Source organism: Raphanus sativus, chromosome 2, assembly GCF_000801105.2.
Source record: "Raphanus sativus cultivar WK10039 chromosome 2, ASM80110v3, whole genome shotgun sequence".
Taxonomy (NCBI): Eukaryota; Viridiplantae; Streptophyta; class Magnoliopsida; order Brassicales; family Brassicaceae; genus Raphanus; species Raphanus sativus.
In genome coordinates, this window is record NC_079512.1 from 439,068 (window position 1) to 457,343 (window position 18,276).

The 18,276-nt window shown below is 36.5% G+C and overlaps 6 protein-coding genes across 8 annotated transcripts; 1 reads left to right on the forward strand and 5 right to left on the reverse strand.

The window, feature by feature from the left end:
- Positions 1-1,162: 1,162 nt before the first annotated feature.
- LOC108816205 (uncharacterized) lies at positions 1,163-2,577 on the reverse strand. Of its 2 annotated transcripts, none has more exons than XM_018588777.2 (3): positions 2,158-2,577; positions 1,691-1,932; positions 1,163-1,611 (listed from the first exon to the last, which is right to left on the reverse strand). In XM_018588777.2, the coding sequence occupies exons 1-3, from the start codon at positions 2,372-2,374 to the stop codon at positions 1,351-1,353; spliced, it is 720 nt and encodes a 239-aa protein (XP_018444279.2). In that variant the 5' UTR covers positions 2,375-2,577; the 3' UTR covers positions 1,163-1,350. The 2 variants fall into 2 exon arrangements, with proteins under 2 accessions (XP_018444279.2, XP_018444285.2); XM_018588783.2 differs by having other exon boundaries at positions 1,691-1,937.
- Positions 2,578-2,727: 150 nt separating this feature from the next.
- On the reverse strand, positions 2,728-4,671 carry LOC108816222 (uncharacterized). Of its 2 annotated transcripts, none has more exons than XM_018588802.2 (6): positions 4,482-4,671; positions 4,191-4,275; positions 4,013-4,105; positions 3,602-3,887; positions 3,347-3,496; positions 2,728-2,979 (listed from the first exon to the last, which is right to left on the reverse strand). In XM_018588802.2, the coding sequence occupies exons 3-6, from the start codon at positions 4,096-4,098 to the stop codon at positions 2,953-2,955; spliced, it is 549 nt and encodes a 182-aa protein (XP_018444304.1). In that variant the 5' UTR covers positions 4,099-4,105; positions 4,191-4,275; positions 4,482-4,671; the 3' UTR covers positions 2,728-2,952. The 2 variants fall into 2 exon arrangements, with proteins under 2 accessions (XP_018444304.1, XP_018444296.1); XM_018588794.2 differs by having other exon boundaries at positions 4,013-4,080; positions 4,482-4,670.
- Positions 4,672-6,652: 1,981 nt separating this feature from the next.
- LOC108823575 (MAPK kinase substrate protein At1g80180) lies at positions 6,653-7,455 on the forward strand. Its single transcript, XM_018596814.2, has one exon. It carries the CDS (start codon positions 6,855-6,857, stop codon positions 7,221-7,223), a length of 369 nt encoding a protein of 122 aa, XP_018452316.1. The 5' UTR covers positions 6,653-6,854; the 3' UTR covers positions 7,224-7,455.
- A 1,710-nt stretch (positions 7,456-9,165) lies between these two features.
- On the reverse strand, positions 9,166-10,407 carry LOC108819254 (glyoxylase I 4). Its single transcript, XM_018592258.2, has 3 exons — positions 9,950-10,407; positions 9,759-9,864; positions 9,166-9,585 (listed from the first exon to the last, which is right to left on the reverse strand). The coding sequence occupies exons 1-3, from the start codon at positions 10,102-10,104 to the stop codon at positions 9,343-9,345; spliced, it is 504 nt and encodes a 167-aa protein (XP_018447760.1). The 5' UTR covers positions 10,105-10,407; the 3' UTR covers positions 9,166-9,342.
- A 223-nt stretch (positions 10,408-10,630) lies between these two features.
- On the reverse strand, positions 10,631-12,782 carry LOC108819242 (pentatricopeptide repeat-containing protein At1g80150, mitochondrial). The gene is made up of 2 exons (XM_018592246.2): positions 10,968-12,782; positions 10,631-10,884 (listed from the first exon to the last, which is right to left on the reverse strand). Exon 1 carries the CDS (start codon positions 12,410-12,412, stop codon positions 11,192-11,194), a length of 1,221 nt encoding a protein of 406 aa, XP_018447748.2. The 5' UTR covers positions 12,413-12,782; the 3' UTR covers positions 10,631-10,884; positions 10,968-11,191.
- Positions 12,783-12,925: 143 nt separating this feature from the next.
- LOC108830486 (probable polygalacturonase At3g15720) lies at positions 12,926-14,810 on the reverse strand. The gene is made up of 8 exons (XM_056995487.1): positions 14,651-14,810; positions 14,433-14,570; positions 14,182-14,358; positions 14,048-14,071; positions 13,761-13,968; positions 13,592-13,673; positions 13,288-13,510; positions 12,926-13,214 (listed from the first exon to the last, which is right to left on the reverse strand). The coding sequence occupies exons 1-8, from the start codon at positions 14,693-14,695 to the stop codon at positions 12,978-12,980; spliced, it is 1,134 nt and encodes a 377-aa protein (XP_056851467.1). The 5' UTR covers positions 14,696-14,810; the 3' UTR covers positions 12,926-12,977.
- Between the last annotated feature and the right edge of the window lie 3,466 nt (positions 14,811-18,276).

Consider the following 18,276-nt stretch of genomic DNA (forward strand, 5'->3'; position numbering starts at 1 on the left):
TATATGTCACTAGTAAAATATTAAGCAAAAGATTAGCACTTGTTCATATTATTTGAACAAAACATTGGATTTGTACAATACAGAATAAGGAAATGTTACCGAAAGAAATGGGTGGATGCAGAGATAATAACAAGTCGAGAAAGTACTGAACTTTGACCATGTAATTTAAAAACAGGATTATGGAGTAGAATGGACTGATTAAAAGTTTAAAAAAAAAGAATGACAAATCCAAGAATTTAATTATTTACATGTTTTTTTGTTAGATAATCTACCTTTCTATGGATAGATTATCTAACAGTCCATTTTAGACAAATAAAAAAAAACAGACACGAGTGCGAAAAGTAGATTACCTTCTCTTACCCAGGTTCTTCTCGAATTAGAATCTCTAGAACGAACAAATCCAAGAATTTAATTATTTACATGTCACTTTGATTGGTTTTAGAGAATGCGGTGAATTTAAAGTTCCATTTTATGGGTGAACCTAGGTTTATCCTCTAAAATCTTTTGGTTAAGTGGCACAGTCCTCAGATTTCGGAGGTCTATACAAAAACTAAAAAATGTTATTTTTTGTTTAAATTTGATAATACATTTTCTTAGCAAAAGCTTAGTTTCAAGTTTCAACTATATATCCTGTTTTAAGAAAAGTTATTAATATAGTTTTTTGTTTAAATTTATTAATTTAAAATCATAATAACACAAAATCTATTTTTTATATTAAATGTATAAAAAACTTGTTTTATTTTATTTTACATTTGCATTACAAATAGCTATATATATATACATAAAAACAAACAAAAATGTATAGATGGTGGAACCCGGCTCTGTTAGGTGGTTTCGTCGCAGCTAATTCTTCTACCCATCACTTGTCAGATACTGATTTGGTGTTCTGACTGAAGCATTGTTTAGTATATATACACATTGATGTTTGAGGGCTTCAGATTTTGAGGCTTTCTTTGTCAACAAATGCTGCCGAGGCCAAAACTCTAGGGAGAGATGGAAGAAGTGGAGCGTGTCTGAAAGGATGCAAGAGGCGATGCTCCCTTCCAATTTTTGGAAATCAGGTACTTATTATGAATGAACATTGCTCCCATTCATCTACGACAACAATGACTTAAAGCTCAAAGCCTTTTTTTTTTTTACTTGCAGTGCTGTGAGGATAAGATTGAACAAAGATTCTAGCTTATATAGAAGCAGTTTTTTTTTTTTGTATTCCGCAGAAATGACAAGCTTTTTTTAACCGTTTTATCTGATGATGATTACTAGAGTAATAATAGTGACTTCTTCTTCTACTACCTCTTTGGAAACTCTAAGTAAGAAGATTAGTCTCCGCTTTTTTGAGTAATGTGAGTGTCAGAGAGATTTGGAAAGGGGCTTAGAGGTGCAACAGCAGCAACAATGGATGATCTTCCTGACATCGCTTCGTATGGAGAGGAATGCAGAGATTGAAGCGAGAAAGAGCGTTGGGTAGAGACGAACAGAGGAGGAGTTGAATAGAAGAATGTCTCTGAGAAGACCCCAATAGATCAAAAGGGTGCCAATGAAGGTTAGTCTTCTGGGTTTGAAGATGCTGAGCAAAGCTCCTAGCAGACATAAACAGCAGCCAGCAAACACCTGTGCAAGCAGACGCAGAAGCAAGATTAGTTCGGATATGATGAGACAGAAGAAAGGTGTAAAGAAGGAAGCAAAAAACCTCAAGATGGCGGATATCATCGGTTGAAAGAGAGGAGGAGGAGGATGCTCGATTCAGGTGGTGGAAATGGTAAAAGTGGAACAAGTTGTGATAGCTTGGGGGTGGAGAACGACGGAGAAGAGACTTGGCAATGGCACCAGGATAAAGGAGAGTCTTGATAAGAGATGAAGGAACGAGTTCGCTTCCAATCAACTGAGAAGATATAACCTCCAACGGTGACTCGCAGGTCTTGTTCCTGCACCCTACTCTGCAAATCCCACCAACACATTATTGATAGATAGAGAGAAAAATGCTGCCTCTCGCTCAGAAACACAAAGCTCAAAATCAAAATCAGAAAATGAAAATCACAAAGGTCTTTGCTGCTCTAATCTAAAAATCTTAATTTCATTCTACCTCGATTTCACCCCCAAAAAAAAAAAGAACATGGTCAACAACAGAAATGGAATGGTGGTGATGAGATGTGTTACCGGAAGAGAGGAATCTGGAAGACGATGATGAATGCAAACACAGATGAAGCCACCACCGAGATTGTCGATGCCCATTTCTTCGTAACCGCCATCCCTTCGCAATTGTTCTTTTTTTTTTTTTTTTTGACGAAAACGAACGAAATATAAATTTTAAAGCAGAGAGGGAAAACTCAGATAAATGATTGGAGAGCGCAAACAAAAAAAAAACAATTAACATGCGAAAATGTTTTTTAAAACCCACCCCACGTTTTTCTTGGTCAACTAAAAAGCAAGTTTTCTTTTGTTGTCTTTTCTACAAAATTAAATATATAGAGTAATTAGGGGTACAAGGCAAAGAGAGCTAGCCTACAACACAAATGCAAGTCAAAACCCTTATGGTTTATCCTCCAAGAGTAATTAGATGTAGGATTGAAGGTTTAGTCACTGGTGTTCTTCCTCGTATTTTTCAGTTTCATCCACGCTTTACTCATAATCAAGTTACCAAAAAAGATAAACAACAAAGATCATTAGAAGCTTCCAAGGATTTGATTCCTCACTGAATAAAAACTTGTTTCTGCTATCCAAAGCAAAAATGCCATGTTCCTAGTGATGTTATTACTGAAGTAACTTTGGAAGATAAAACAAATTGTACATCGAGTTTTTTTTTTGCTGGTATGAGGGAGGTTTCACTGTTCCTGTCTTACAATTATACAAATAAGAAAGACTATGTAAGCTTACATTCTTTTTGATCACACATACCAATACCGTTTGATTAATCTGTGAGATCACCCAAGCTTCCTATTGCATCAATCTACCTCAACCTGTCAGCTCCTCCATTTGCCCCTGTTATCCCACCAAAGCATATTCACAATTCTTTTTTGTTTAGAAACGCTTTTCATCTTCGGAAAATACAAGGGAAATACGACAGAGGTCAATTCATCACTAGTGTACACTTACACTCATCTATTAAAATCAGTTCAAAACCACTACCCTTCCCTATTTGCATCTCCTATTACATCAGTTTTTTTCCCCCAGCAAATCTTTAGTTACCCTTTCATCAGCAATTGCAGTAGGGAACGTTTCTGCTAAGCCATTGCTTACAGTGTTTTAATCTTGTACACACAGTTAGTTATACAAGAAGGCCTATAAGTTTATTGGTTTTAGGGGGAGGAGGTAGGGGAACAAGACAGAAAGAAGAAAAGAGACAGACCCGAGCAATGTAGGGTTCTGCATCAGTTCGTTTGAGGAAATGCATAGAGTGAGGTGCGAAATTTGTTGCCTTGTCATTCATCATAATTCCTCGGTCGATATCTCCCACAACTCTGACCTTGATGTACGGATCTTTGGGAGGCACCATATCCTTGAAAGAAGCAAACACCCAAATCCAACACAGAATAAATTAATTTACTCTACTCTTGTTGTGTTCACGACCAAGTAAAAGAAAGAAAAAATCCAAATGGCTTACGACATTCAACTCGAGGCCTGCTTTTCCCATGTAGGAAGTGATAGCAACGGAATGGTTCTTGAAATACTCCTTCTCGAGAGTGGTGAGCTTCTCAAGGATTTCAGGTGGAAGGTAGGGAAGTTCAAGTCCTACTCTCCAAGCCAGATCACGCACAATTTCTGCTCTATTGTGCACATAGGCCATGAGGCAGCGCTTGTTGCGGATCAAAGAAAGGTGATGAACGAGTGCTCCGTAGTGGTCAGCGTTTCTATTGTTCGGAACCTCCAACCCTTCTCGTTGCATTTTCCTGGTTAAAAAAGTGGAAAACATCATCAACAACTTTTATGTTTGGGCATCATAGATTTTTTTTTGTGCCAAACAAAATGAAGAATAATAAAGAGAGGGAGAGGTTGGGAGAGAGAGTATATATACCTCATGAGAGACTGGATGAGATGGTGATTCTGCTCGCATTCTTCGATTGTCTCATCAAAGAGCTTGCTCTGATTCAAAAACAACATAATAATACTAATAATTAAGTAGTGTGATTTCTATCATTCTTCCGAGCATACAAGCATTCTTCTCTATCTCTATCTGAGTTTCATTTCCTTACATTGAAAGGTTTGAGCTGACCCTTCTCCCCACTCGCAAAATCCTTAACCAGCTGATACCCTTTTCTCCCGTACATGTGTTCAATCCTGAGACCACCACACATATCTCTCTATTCAGAGGCATTTCATCAAACATCTGGTGTGCTTTTATATAAAAACCAAATTTTATATTTCTGTATAATGTTCGAATCGAATCTAGTCGGTTGTGGGTTACGCTAACCTGCAATCTCCGATTCAACGGAAAAATAAAACCGTAAAAGTGGGATCTATGAAAAGTTTAAAGACGTACGTACCACTGCTATATCATTCCCTGAGAACTGGGAAGGCACGGACGGATCTGCTCCCCTGAACACCTCTCTCTCTCTCTCTCTCGCGGCGGCGCTCAATTCATATTATATATAATTCTCTTTTTCTTTTTTTTTTAAGGGTTGTGCGGATTTTTTGGCGGGGGATGATTCAAAAGGTTTTGAGATTTAGCGCCACTTATTTTTATTTTCTTTATCTTATAATATTCCCGTCTGAAGATAAGGTGAGTGATGCTGTCTGTGGTTACCACTTGTTAGTCGTTATCTCTAACAATACTCGTAGGCTGACATATTTCACACGCAAATAATATGTCAGTTTATTACTTCTTCTTTTTTTCAATCTCCAAATCATTAGAAAAAATAACACAATCAATAGACTAATGACACTCAACATATTCGGTGTTCCATCAAATCTTCAGTTACAGATAATGCGCCTTTTAAACCAAAAAAAAATCATAATTTAAAGCCGCTTTGTTCGCATGTAACGTATACATAATTCAACATATTTTGTCCATAACCGATTCGAGATATGAAAGCTTGGCAGTGCAGATCTGCGGTGTAGCTTTTTGTTTTGGTGATTACAAAGAAGATATGGCCACACAAAATATATGTTGCCCATACGAAAAAAGCTGTACACGAGCGAGTGGTTACTGTCCACAATATGAATGATAATGGGCTGGTCCAACCTAAGCCATGCAACAAGATAATTACCAAAAAAATAATATGCACTCTTCAAAGTTTTTATTTATAGATCCTTATATACTAAAGCGCAAATAGCCTCTCCAATAGAATTCTGACAAGTAGAAAATATTTTTTAATTTAAACAAAAAATCTCATGCAAAAAAATAAAAGAAAACAAAAGTAGTTTCGTTTGTCAACTGATTTCTGTGTATTATTTTTATTTAAATTTTTATATAAAAACCCTAATATTTTTCCCACTACTCCCATCATCATTTTACATGTCTGAAACAGTTAATTTTTGCCAGTAGAATATTTAACTCACGGAGACAATGCCATAATTAGTTCATATCTACTTGCACATAAAAGAGAAAGAAAGAAAGACAAAAAAGGAAGAAAGAAAATTGCAAAACAAATACAAATATAGGTGGCACCATGAGTTAGATCAAGACTAGATCAAAAGAGAAAGAAGAAAAATGCAGACATGGAGCAAGAGCTTTTGATAAAAGGTAAACATCTATCCATTATTTCACTACAAAAAGATCATACTGATAAACTGTTTTTTTACCGTACAATAGGGTTCAAATCAAAAGATAGTTTGAAAACATCAGTCAATCTACTATGGTAAGCAATTTGATATCATTTCTCGATAATTTTAATGTTTCAGATGTTCAAGAAAAAAAACTGTTCATGTAAAGTTGTAGGGATGAGATGAACATGAAGCCTTGAAGATAGCAAAATCATTGCTGCCATGGGATGATGGGAGACAGAATTAACAGGATATATACGAGCAGTTATACATTTATATTACTATAGTCTTTTCAATACAAAATATTTCTTTCAAATGTTTGATATATCAGTACATATTAATACGAAAATTATTTTTTCAATCCACTGCATCCTATTGACTGCTAGAAATAACAGACAGAAAGACACTCGGATTCATCAATGATTTATATATTCTCAAGGTAATTTTCTTACCGCCTTTTTCGATATATAATTTTGTAGAATGGTAAAATAATTGTTCTTCTCCTTTTTTATATGTTCTTCAAAATAGTGTACAACTATCCATCTATACTTATAACTATACATCTATATTATATTTGTAAAAAAATATTCCCCATGAGAAGCATGGGATCAATCCTAGTTTTGAATAAAGCATCGATGGATTTCTTTAAGAAACGAAGAACAACTTATTCCATGTGTTAAAAAAAAAAAACTTATTCCATGTGTTGTGGACTACATACGTGTTTGCTGAAATTATGCGATGACCTATTCAAATGAAATCTTGATTTGGCAGGTAAAAATGGATAAAGCTCACGTTAAAAATAGAGTTTAATTTTCTACACCTACTCCCATAATTTACCCGTTGCTTTGACCGAGTATTCTTCTCCCGTTTAACTACGTAACAAATACAGTAAAAATGAAACTCACGGATAGATAGATAATACTATTTTGGTTAGAGATGTCAAGAAGCAGGACGACCAAAGAAGGGACACTGACACATAACTTATTTTTAAATACTTGAGAAGATAAGAAGAGGAAGCAATGAATCAAGTCTGAAACACACAGTGATCAACCAACCACTTTTAGCAAACATCCAAAGAGAAAAAAAAACAGAGTGAGAGGAACCTCAAACAAAGAAAGACGGAGGAGGAGAAAGAAGAGTTACCGCCGCCATCCATGGCGGGTCTTCAGAGATCCAACATCTCCTTCCGACGACAGGGCTCTTCTGGTATAGTCTGGGACGACCGTCTCATCGCGGAGCTTAACAAACAGGCCAACGAGCACAAAGGCGAAACTGAAGAACAGGAAGGTCAGGAGGACCAAACAGCTGGAGGCGTAATCAAGCCGATAAGAACGGAAGGTGGAATCGAGAGGAGTCGTTCCAACGGAGGAGGAGGAGCAAACCGCCACCATAGAAACACGGGAAGAGTGTCTCCGGCGGTGGATCCCCCGTCGCCGAGATTGTCGGCGTTTGGATGTTGCTCTGCTTTCGGGAAGAAACCGGTTAAACAGAGGAAAAGGCCACCGAAACGGAGATCCAGGTAGGGAGTTACCAGAGGATGAAAAGGGAGCAACGTCAAAGAAGACAGACACACAAAGAAAAAGAGCATTAATACATATACATAACATACTTAGCAATGTTAATGAATACTCATGTCTTTTTTATTTTCTATTTGTGCTTCTTCTGCTGCTTCTTTCTTAATTTAAACTTGTCTGGACTTAGACGATGTTTGTATCTGCTTGGTTTCAGTTTGTTTCCGTTCATCTTACTTCCCTACCTTGATGCCTATTTTGGTTCTTGAGAAAAAAAAATCAAAATTACAAAATAAAACAACCACTGGTCCGTCTATGGATCCACAAATTCCCTCTCCCCAGCTGGCGGCACCACCGTGTTCTATGATGAAGCATGTAACGATCTCCACACAAAAAAAACTGCAGACTCCTACAAGACATTGATCAAAAAACAAGCAATTAAGATCTCTTGTAACATTAGTTCAAAAAACAAAAATCTGAAGTAACAATACACCTACAAGACATTGATCATGAACCATCAAATGATGATGGTTTATCACAGTCCTTCTGCTGGGAAGCTTTATGCTTCCAGTCCAGACTTCCAATTCGGGTCAAGTATACCCTCCTTCTTGTCTCTCAGATGACAAAACGCTTCTTGGAACAGTCTGGGATCACATCTGTATCATACATTTTAAGTCATCTTTTCATATTCATAATGTAATAAACTCTGATCATCTCCCCCCAGCAACTGTAATAGATTCAGTAAACATTTCGTAACAGCAGTAGACTAACACATGCAATACTGACTTTGAACTTTTTTCTTCTTGGTTGTGGGTCTGAACGGCCTTTTGAGCCCTAAACGTGCCAACTCTTGGGTTAGTGTAACCCTTTTGATGTTAAAAGACACCAAACTATCATCAATGCAGATATAGTCATGAAAAACAGGCCCATAAGAACAGGTTGTATCACAATTGTTAAAACAAGTCAACCTTAAAAAAGACAAAGGTCATAGGAGCAGCGAAAACAACAGTCAAGAATGAATGATGCCTTTCGGTGGCTTATCTCCTCCTAGTGTCCTAAAGCTTGTAGCCTTTTAATAATCTAATCAAGTTGTTAGGTCAGATTTTATTGTATGCCTTTCCTTTTTTCCAAAGAGAAAGAACCTTAGATTTGATGCTTATTTTCCTATTTTAATACAGAAACGTATTATAGTCTATGATCTAGTTGGATTGGTTATATTACTAGAAAGAGAAGCATAAGATGCATGATTTTATTTTAACTACTTGCTGATATTTTCTTTGTGTTGTTACTGGCTTAGATTTGAGTGGATAAGTGCTGAAAGGATATGATATGATTTTTAACATTATTATATGACCAAACATCAAATCAAATTGAATTACTCTTTACAAAAATTCAAAGTTGTTTCCGTAGGGATAAGAAAGACTCAGGAGATGGGATGACAAACAGTTCATCCTATAAATACATCCCCAAAATCATAACACTCACCATATTATCCCAAAACATCAGATTACCCTACACATAAACACACATAAAGGGCAGGAAGATGAGTTCTGTACAACAACTTCCTGTGCAGTTACGTAATGTTACCAACTCCAAGAAGGTTATTACAGAGAAGAGAAGGTCGGTCACAATTCCTTCAAACGGCAATAGTAAGCTAGAGAGCAAGCCAACGATTCATGATCATGACGTGGACAAATGCGCAGAAGATTTCATCCAAAAGTTCAGGCGACAACTTCTTCTTCAGGGCGATGATTGATATAATAACATATGTACATATAAAAGGAGATAATGTCTCATGTGTGATTCCTTAACGCATCTACATTTGACCTAGCTAGATTTGCATACTTCCAAGGTTTCAATTGTGCTATAAGTAACGTCATTTAAATAAACGAGCAAAAAAAAAAAAAAGAGTTTGGTTTCTCAACTAAATGGCAGAGAGATAGAGAGGCTAGAGTGAAGCAAATGGTCATTTTCCCGGCTAATGGAACCACATCAACCTCAACAGAGAGTCTTATTACACGCAAATATTTAACACATACAAGTGAAAGAGACAAATTAAAAATGTTACACGCAAGTTATTAACAAATTATTGACCAAACAGATTTTAGCTAGAGAGGGAGATGACAAGAGTCTAGGGGTGGATCTGAGGTGGCTGGACCAGCTGGTGGATATTGACACGAGAGCATGAACGAGCAATCTCTCCTGCCAGAGGCACAACAGGGAGGCTATCGCAGTTGCAAATCTCAATCATAAAGCCATCAGGATCGTGGAAGAAGAGCTGGTCGACTTGGATTCCACCTTCTTCAACCACAGCTCTCACATACTCTATTTTCATTTCCTTGAGCTTTTTCTCTACCGCCCCCATGCTCTCACACTGCATTCAACACAAGTTTATTCCGTCAAATTGAAATAACTCAGACTCTGTTTAACCTTTCTCTATTCTAATATTACTTTTTATGTCGAGTAAACTAATATGGTGTCAGATTTCACCTATTTACCTTCATAAATACAGCCACAAAGGCAACTAAAACAAAAATGAGTACCTACCTGGAAAGAAATGTGATTATCCTTGGGATTGATCTCAGTTTTCTTGAGTAGTTTCTCAGGCTCTGTAGATTGCAGAAGATGAATCCCAACTCCATGACCAAACAACCTACTCTCACACACAAAAATATATTTAAAATTTTGAAAGTAATTTGAAAAGAAATATTGAAAGTAATATAAAAGATATGTACTACCAGGCGCCATCGAAATCAAAAGAGCCAGGTCTCCGGATGGGGAGAAAACCTAAAACGTGCTGGTAAAAGCTCATGGACTCCTCCACGGATCGACATAGAAGAGATATGTGATTCAACGACTTGAGATGCAGAGGGTTTCCCGTATTTTCTTTCATTTCCTTCCCCACGGACAAGCAATGCAAAACCAAAACCAAAACCAAAGAAATGATCCAAAAGCAAAACAGAACACAAAGAGTTTTCTTTCTCTTGAAATTTTAAATCCGGAATATATGGACTTTGCAGTTTAATAGACGAAGAGGAGGAATGATCGATTATAACAAGGAGATTGATGTATTGTACACGTGTGTGTACGTAATATGTGTCGTGATCGAGTAACCCACGCAACTTTGTTTTTTAATTGATAGGCGATGATCTTGCCCCCTTTGTTTCTATCCTTACCCTTCCTCGACCATATGATCATCACCATGTGTGTTTTAACTTACCACTGAGATTCATAGTACTTATAACGCATGCATATGATGTCATAGTCTTTATTGAACTTTGCACCTTCAACTCCACATTTTACTCTTATCATAAGAACACGTGTCAAAGTCTTACAAAGCCCCTGTCCTTGTGAATGTTTGATAAAACAACAATTCAATTAACACATTGCTTGCTTTCTCAGATTGTGGTCTCTCTCAAAAGTTCAACACAGAAAAAAATTTATTATGTAATTTACTTTCATAATACAAAGAATATTGTTTGTGGAACTTCTAAATCTTCACCCAAAAAAAGATTTTCTTCTTGCCTCTACTGTAGCAGAAAAGTATTATGCTATTGTTGATATAGAACCAACCTTTCTTTTGGCTCATTCATTGTTCGAGCCACGTGTGTGTGTGTGCATCACCATGCTAATGGTATGTTCACAGATTTGCGAATGCCGCATCGCTCTGGACCTGAAACCAAAAGAGGACATTAGCATCTTGAAATACTGTGAACAAGCAAAACTTTTTGATAACTGAAGACATCCATAACTTACTCAGCATTAATCGGAGTTTCCCAGTACATCCTGAGAGAGAGAGAGAGAGAGAGGACATTGAAGAACATATATTTGAATCTGCCAAGAAGATGTTAATGTGCTTCCTAATAACATCCATTTTCCAGTTCCACCACAACTATACAAAGAGAAACTGAGGAGGCGATAAAGAAAGAGAATCCTCTGGCCCCGCAATAGTCGTGTAAAACGTAGCAAAATTTGTTCTACTACTCTCCATGTAAAACAGTTACAAAATGGACTTTAAGGGGGAGCAACTGTTTTGAGCTGAACGGTGGAACTCGTTTGTGAACTAACCCCATAATCAACTTGGCTTGATCAAGCTGGCCTTTTTTCACAAGCCCGTCCAGCAACACACCAACTGTGTCCAAGTTTGGGTACCACTTCTTTCTCATACAATCCTTACACATTGTATAACCCAAATCAAACTTTCCCGCCTTACACAAATAGTGTATCATCGTCTGGTAGATCTTCACATTGGGTTTGTAACCTTTACCATGCATCGCTGTATAAACTCTTTCTGCCATTTCAGGGAACCCCGCTACAAAAAAACCTTTGATGACCATGTTATATGTCACATTGTCCGGTTCCATCTGGAGTTTTGGCATCAACATCAACAGATCATTTGCATCCCAGGCTCTTCCCCTGTTCACTAAAAACTGAATCCTAACATTAAAGGTGGTGAGATTAGGCCTACACCCCTTGAGCACCATACGGTTCCACAGTCCATTGCCAACCACATACCTATCGTGCTTGTAGAACGCCGATATAAGCGTAGTATATGTAACCACGTCAGGTTTCAACCCAGACTTCTCCATCTCCTTCATGGCCAGAGACGCCTTGTCAAGAAACCCCATGTCACAGACAGATTTAATAGCAATGTTAAACGAAAACGCATCCATTACAACCCCATACTTGGAGGGGACATGGAGAAGGAAGTCCTGGATGGCGTGGAGATCAGGTCTCAAAGTCAAGACTTTAAGCGCGGCGTTGAAGGACTTAACAGTCCTCTTGCAGCCGTAAGAATCCATATTGTAGAAAGTATCGAGGGCGTGATTGGTCATCCCAGCCTTGCCGTATAGCATAATAATCCTAACAATGAAGCCCTCGCGCCTGCCTTGTGGAAGTGTCTTCTGATGCTCAAGCAGATCCTCGATGAAATCAAACCGACGTGCACCGGCTAATCTAGAAACAGTGTCCTCGAAAGCAAAACGATTCTCAATCACCAGGTGGTTAGTGGCGTTAGCTTTGAAGAGGTTGAATAGCTTGTGAGGGTCTCGCTCAGATTTAAGCTTGACAAGGGCAGGAGGCTCCTCCTGATTGGATTCAGCTGGAAGGTGGTGAAAGCAGGAGGGGGCAAAAACACCAGAGGAAGAAGAAGAAGAAGAAGAAGAAGAGCAGAATCTGCGAGTGAGTCGCAGAGATAGCATGATCCCTCTCGAGGCTAAACATGCCCGTACACTGAACCAGACAACATTTACTTGTTTCCCCCACAAAGCTTCAGTCTTTTTTAGCAATTTGTAAGATTCACAAACCAACCACCTCAAGCAATACCAACTGAGACGAATCCAAATCTATAAAGAGAGAGAGAAGATTTAATCAAACCCTCTCATGACATCTCAATCGAAAATACCTAAATCCCCAATGCGATTCAACAATAGCCAACTAAATTACACCGCCGGCCGATATGATAACCCAGGCGAACTTCAACCTAGCTGGACGCCGGAAAAAGGAGAGAGCTTTTCGATCTGAGGATCCCTGAGAATGGAGGGAGGCCAACGACGGAACTGCTTTGAGACAAAACGGAGGTTTAAGGTTTTTGCTTTTTGAGAATGAGAAACAAGTTCAATAACTCTTTGGGCTCTAACAGCTTATTGGGCTTTATATTGTTATATAGGCCCTTTTAACTTCAGTTAGTTATTGTTTATTTCAAATATGGCCTCTTTAATTTTCATCCAAAATTAAACAAATGAGTCAATCAATATAGAGGTGGGTTCACTGGATGGATACAATACAAGAGGAAGGTCGAATGGTGCCTTGAGTTGAGCCTTGTACAAAGCTGCAGAGAGAGGTGACAGAATCAATGCCATTGGCTGGAGACAAGTCTATGTCTCTCATGAAAACTTTGGAACATGCATTCTTCCCTGAACACTCCAGCTTCATTGCCACCTCTGTCCTCGACGTTCCACTCATCTTCATATATTTCACTTTCTCTATGTGAACTGCCTTTTCCTGATCATATACAATAAATTAAAATCTTTTTTTCTTTTCATTTTTTATATCTTTTTTTAAAGAAGATACTTACAGTCTGAACACAATTAGGAGCACAACCATAGAACTGATCAATGATGATGGGATTTTGTACGGAAGCGAAACGAATGTCGAAGAATTCTATTCCACGCACGTAACCAGTTCCTCCAGGCCAAGTCTTGATTCGAGCTCCGTTTGTTGTTCCTGTGAAGTTAACGTGGGCTACACGTATGTCTTCCACTGCTACCTCTGTTCCTCCTCTACCTAAACTCCCAACGCTGTTTCACATTTCTTCATCTTGTTAGCTTCAATTTCCTTTTTTCTATATATTTTAATTTGATCATGCAGATTTTAACCACCTGACACCGTGACCAGGTCCACAGTTGACAAATGTAACACTCAAATCATGCACTTGATCTCCTATCGACACACAATCATCACCTATATTTCATAACGAATAACTAGCAAGTTAGCATTTTAAATATTAATTTTTTTTGTTTGTCAATGATTATTACTAAATAAACTTACCAGTGGCGAAGTCGGAGTGAGTGATAAAAACGGCGGAGGAAGATGTGATGTGGACACCGTCGGTGTTAGGGCTAACCTCCGGAGATTTTATTTTTATGTCTTTGATATGCACGTTTTGGCTTCCCATAACAAGAACGTGTGATTGTGCACTATTTCTAAATCTCAAACTCTTCAATATTACATTTCGGCAATTGCTGAATGTCATCATCTACAGGGGGGGAAACTATATATTTCATACATCCTTCCAAGTTTTTTCATTTTGTTTTCGTAAAAGAAAAAAAACTTACCGTTGGTGCAAGCCAGATGCAATTCTGAAAATATATATTACATGGAAATAATCAGTTATATATGCTAAAGAAAAAAAGAGAGTTAAAAGTGTTACAAAAAAAAAAGAGTTGAAAATGGGGATTAAATAAATTACGGGTCCGGGATGGTCTCTACAATGAATGTCCCACCATCCTTTGCCTTGGCCGTCTAACAAGCCACGTCCAGAGATTACAAGTCCCTCCACTCGTTCGAATATGAGCCATGGTATTATCCCGTTCTCTCCTTTTTGCCACTTGTTTGGATCACTCTGGGCTTTCATCTTTCCATCCATCTATATTACATAGAAAACTTAATTGGAGGCTATACTTAGTTACTGTAAAAGTGATCCATTTAGAGAGGGTTTACCGTGAACAGGAGAGGTTTTGATTTGCAAGGACCCCTGAAGTGGAGAGAGTTAAGCAGAAACGCTTTCCCTGACGGTACATATACACTTCCCATTTTGGAGCTTCCGTTACAAGCGCTGTCCCACGTCTTTTGGAACGCCTTTTTTGTCAAAATTTGTTTAGTGTAAGCTAAACGTTATAATTTAAGCTTATTTTGATCTCTTTACACCAACAACTTACAGATGTATCATCTGAAATTCCATCCCCGACAGCTCCATATTTCATCACCGATTCACCATAGCCTAACCAGGGAAATCCTGAAGCTGCAACGAATACAATCAAAACAAGATCCTGCCAAAAAAAATCAAGTTTTAGCTTTTGAAATTAGGTCTAAGGTTGAGAGAGAGAGAGAGAGAGAGAGAGAGAGAGAGAGAGAGAGAGAGAGAGAGAGAGAGACTTACCATTTTGACAAGAAACGAAACTAACCAGAGTTTAATATTTGAATCATTTCATATTGTCTTAAAGCATATATAAGCATAGATCATAGGAGGTTGATTCAGACCTCACATTGATAACATAACTGCATATGGTGCGTAAATGCATGCACTCTGTTTGGTTTTTAAGAAAAAGACAACTATCTTAACCTGGATATATATACACGAGCGGATTCTATGTATGTATTTAATTTGTAGGAATAGGAGATCATTTTGCCTTAAGTTTTTTTCCCTTTAATACCGATCCGTTTGAGTTTGTAACAGCCAAAAAAAAAAGAACTTAATGATTTTCTAGTTGACTCCACCCGAACAAAATTCAAGTGTGAATTTCCTGTTACTTTTTACAATTACTATTACAAGTTTGACAAGTTTTCTAAATAAATAATTTACAGGCGAATTAATATTAATATGTGAATACTGATTTTCTAGTTTTTTTTTTGTGACCCAAACAAAATATCAAATATTCACTTGCTATGTATGCCTTCTGTTTTATCCTAAGAGAAATACTTGGGTTCACCTCTAGGATGAACTTAAAGGTTCACCAACCAATCATATTGCTTCATTTGATATGCAGACTTTTCTAAAAAGGAAACAAAATATTTAGCATTTATTTTTAAAAATAAATAAAATAAAATAAACAAAAAATAGTTCAAAAAAAAGAAAATTAATATTATTAACCCCGTATATACTAAACTCTAAACTCTAAACACTAAACTCTAAACTCTTAGGTAACCCATAAACCCTTGGATAAACCCTAAACTCTTGGATAAATCTTAACCTCAAGTCCTAACCACTAAACTATAAACAGTAAATCCTAAGGGTTTAAGATTTATCCAAAGGTTTATTATTTAGCGTTTAGGACATGAGTTTAAGATTATTCAAAGTTTAGGTTTTATCTAAAAGTTTAGGGTTTACCCAACGGTTAAGAGATTACCTAAGAGTTTAGGGTTTAGTGTTTAGGGTTTAAGGTTTAGTTTACGATTTAGGATTTAGTGTAGACGGTGTTAATAATATTAATTTTTTTCTTTTCAAACAAATACTATTTTTTCGTTTGTTTTATTTTTTTATTTTTAAAAGTAAATGCTAAATATCTTGTTTCTTTTTTTAAGAAAAATCTGCATACAAAATGAAACAATATGATTGGTTGATGAACCTTTAGAGGTGAACCCAAGAATAACTCTTATCCTACTTACACGAAATCATTGTTTTGGCTGTGATTCCAGCTTCGGAAGTGGAAGCGGGATCGGCAGCGTTCGGAACCGTGATAGAATCGCGATTCTGAATCGCGGTTCTAGAAAAACTGAATATAGAAGCGAAGGAGAAGCTATGATTCTGATTCGGAAGCGCATGATTGAAAGAGTTGGAGTTAGACATGAAAGTACCTAACATATATTCGCACTTGTTGATAACCCAAATCTATGTACATAATTTATCGTGTGTAAAAAAAGGTCTGACTAGTGTAACCACGTCGATTGCGAATACAATTACGGCCATTTATGGATCATCCGGTTTTAATCGTTTTTAAAATATTTGTATGACATGTACAACGATTAGAAATTAGTGGGTATACTTATGACTAGCTAACTACCAGATACATGAGCTATTAAAATAATAAATTAACAATATTTATATTTTATATAATTATAAAATATTAAAAATCATAATATTATAATATATATATATATATATAAATTATATTTATAAAATCATACTATTTAATTTTTTTAAATTATAGAAAATATTTTCTGTTTTCGAATTTCATAATATAAATTAACATATAATGTATATATTTTAGTATTTCTACAATTTAAGTTTAAATTTTTTATTGAATATTTAAATTTTTACTTTTATATTTTAAAAGAAAAAATTACTTTCTCGTAACCCAAACGCTAACTGGAACAATTTTTTGGTTTTCAGTCTCATGAGCCGCTTGATCCTGTCTTTGTCTGTGCCTCTCCAGAAGTCTGTGCACCAGTAATGCCTCTTAACTACTCAACTCTGAAGCAGTCCAAAAAACAATACGATATTTTGGTCTAACCTTCCAAACGTTTTCATCAACACAAAAACATGTACTTCCATATTTATGCGTTGGAGGTTTCCCGCATACATCTTTGACAGCAGCGGTGTTGATAAAGATGGCTTCTGCCGCTTGATGAGATCTAAGCGCCAGAAAAGATCAGTGATTCAAAATACAGAATAAAATCTAAAATGAGTAAGAAGAGAAGAGTCAAATAAACTTACAAGCAAGTTCATCGGACCAAGAGTCCCTATGGGAAGAATCATATTTTTTTGCTGTTACCAGACTGTAATTAAGACTTCAGAGATCACCACAAGTATTAGTTCTTTTTGCATTGGGATTCTAGACTTGAAAATCAAGCTAGTATTAAGTCAACAGCAACGTTTTTCCAGAGAAGTAGTAGTAGTAGTATTAACGTAAAGAGGCTTTCTATTTTGTCCGACAAACTTTAGCTATCTTCGATTAGTCGTCATTTGGACCAATTGGCATCCTTCGACATGTCGCTTGTCTCCCCTCCCCCACATACACACATCATCGACTCATCGTTCGAGATGACCACATCCTATTAACCAACTCCCATCTTGTTTCAGTTTTTGGTATCTTTGGTTTTTTATTCTAACTAAACTTCACAATGAACATAACTAGAGTTTACAGGTTAACTAATATAACTAATTCATGTTCTAGTTGAGGGAGATTACAACAGTTGAGAGAGCTTGCTGGTTAATTAACATAACTAAACGTTTCACTAATTTGACTCAATTTTTTACCGGCTAATTAACATAGGAGCATCTTTATCTCACGGTTGCTTAGGCAACTTTTTTGTTTTTTTTGTCTGAAAAAAAAATTAAAAAGCGAACAAATCACGGATCGCCAGCTACTTGTCAGTGAGAGCTGCGAACAGTGCAAAAATCCCTCCAATATCTTCGCTTATATAAGACGCAGAAGAGCCGGTTGTTTCAATTTACTGAGATCCACACTATTTTATTAGTTTTTTGGTAAACTCATAAGCACCTGCGATAAAGATGCTCTAACAAATTATATTTGGTGGCATGATCACATGCAAAAAAAGCACTCCTACTGTTTCATTTTAAATGTTTTAATTTATATGATGTTTTCAATTTTTATGTAAACTTTAATATTATTTGATATTCTTGACTAATTATAATTTATTGTATAATTTTTATTGGTTGAATTAGTTTTAGTTGATGCAAAATAATAAAATAAATAAAAATTAACAATTTTTTAATTGGTGTGCAAAAACTTTAAGCATAAATAAATATAAAAAAAGAGTAGTAAGTAGTAATTTGTATATGAAGTACAAATACTTGTATAGTATATTTCTATATATTAATCGA

Coding starts and splice junctions, on each gene's coding strand:
- LOC108823575 (XM_018596814.2), top strand. CDS start 6,855: ATGGCGGGTCTTCAGAGATCCAACATCTCCTTCCGACGACAGGGCTCT.
- LOC108816205 (XM_018588777.2), bottom strand. CDS start 2,374: ATGTTAATTGTTTTTTTTTTGTTTGCGCTCTCCAATCATTTATCTGAG. Junction 1,933..2,157: donor TTCCAGATTCCTCTCTTCCG/GTAACACATCTC, acceptor TTTGCAGAGTAG/GGTGCAGGAACAAGACCTGC. Junction 1,612..1,690: donor ATGATATCCGCCATCTTGAG/GTTTTTTGCTTC, acceptor CTGCTTGCACAG/GTGTTTGCTGGCTGCTGTTT.
- LOC108816222 (XM_018588794.2), bottom strand. CDS start 4,265: ATGTACGGGAGAAAAGGGTATCAGCTGGTTAAGGATTTTGCGAGTGGG. Junction 4,081..4,190: donor GTCAGCTCAAACCTTTCAAT/GTAAGGAAATGA, acceptor TTTTTGAATCAG/AGCAAGCTCTTTGATGAGAC. Junction 2,980..3,346: donor CAGAACCCTACATTGCTCGG/GTCTGTCTCTTT, acceptor GTGGGATAACAG/GGGCAAATGGAGGAGCTGAC.
- LOC108830486 (XM_056995487.1), bottom strand. CDS start 14,695: ATGAAATATGGAGCTGTCGGGGATGGAATTTCAGATGATACATCT. Junction 13,674..13,760: donor TCACTCCGACTTCGCCACTG/GTAAGTTTATTT, acceptor TATGAAATATAG/GTGATGATTGTGTGTCGATA. Junction 13,215..13,287: donor CTCCTAATTGTGTTCAGACT/GTAAGTATCTTC, acceptor GTATATGATCAG/GAAAAGGCAGTTCACATAGA.
- LOC108819254 (XM_018592258.2), bottom strand. CDS start 10,104: ATGAAAGAAAATACGGGAAACCCTCTGCATCTCAAGTCGTTGAATCAC. Junction 9,865..9,949: donor TTTGATTTCGATGGCGCCTG/GTAGTACATATC, acceptor GTGTGAGAGTAG/GTTGTTTGGTCATGGAGTTG. Junction 9,586..9,758: donor ATAATCACATTTCTTTCCAG/GTAGGTACTCAT, acceptor TGTTGAATGCAG/TGTGAGAGCATGGGGGCGGT.
- LOC108819242 (XM_018592246.2), bottom strand. CDS start 12,412: ATGCTATCTCTGCGACTCACTCGCAGATTCTGCTCTTCTTCTTCTTCT.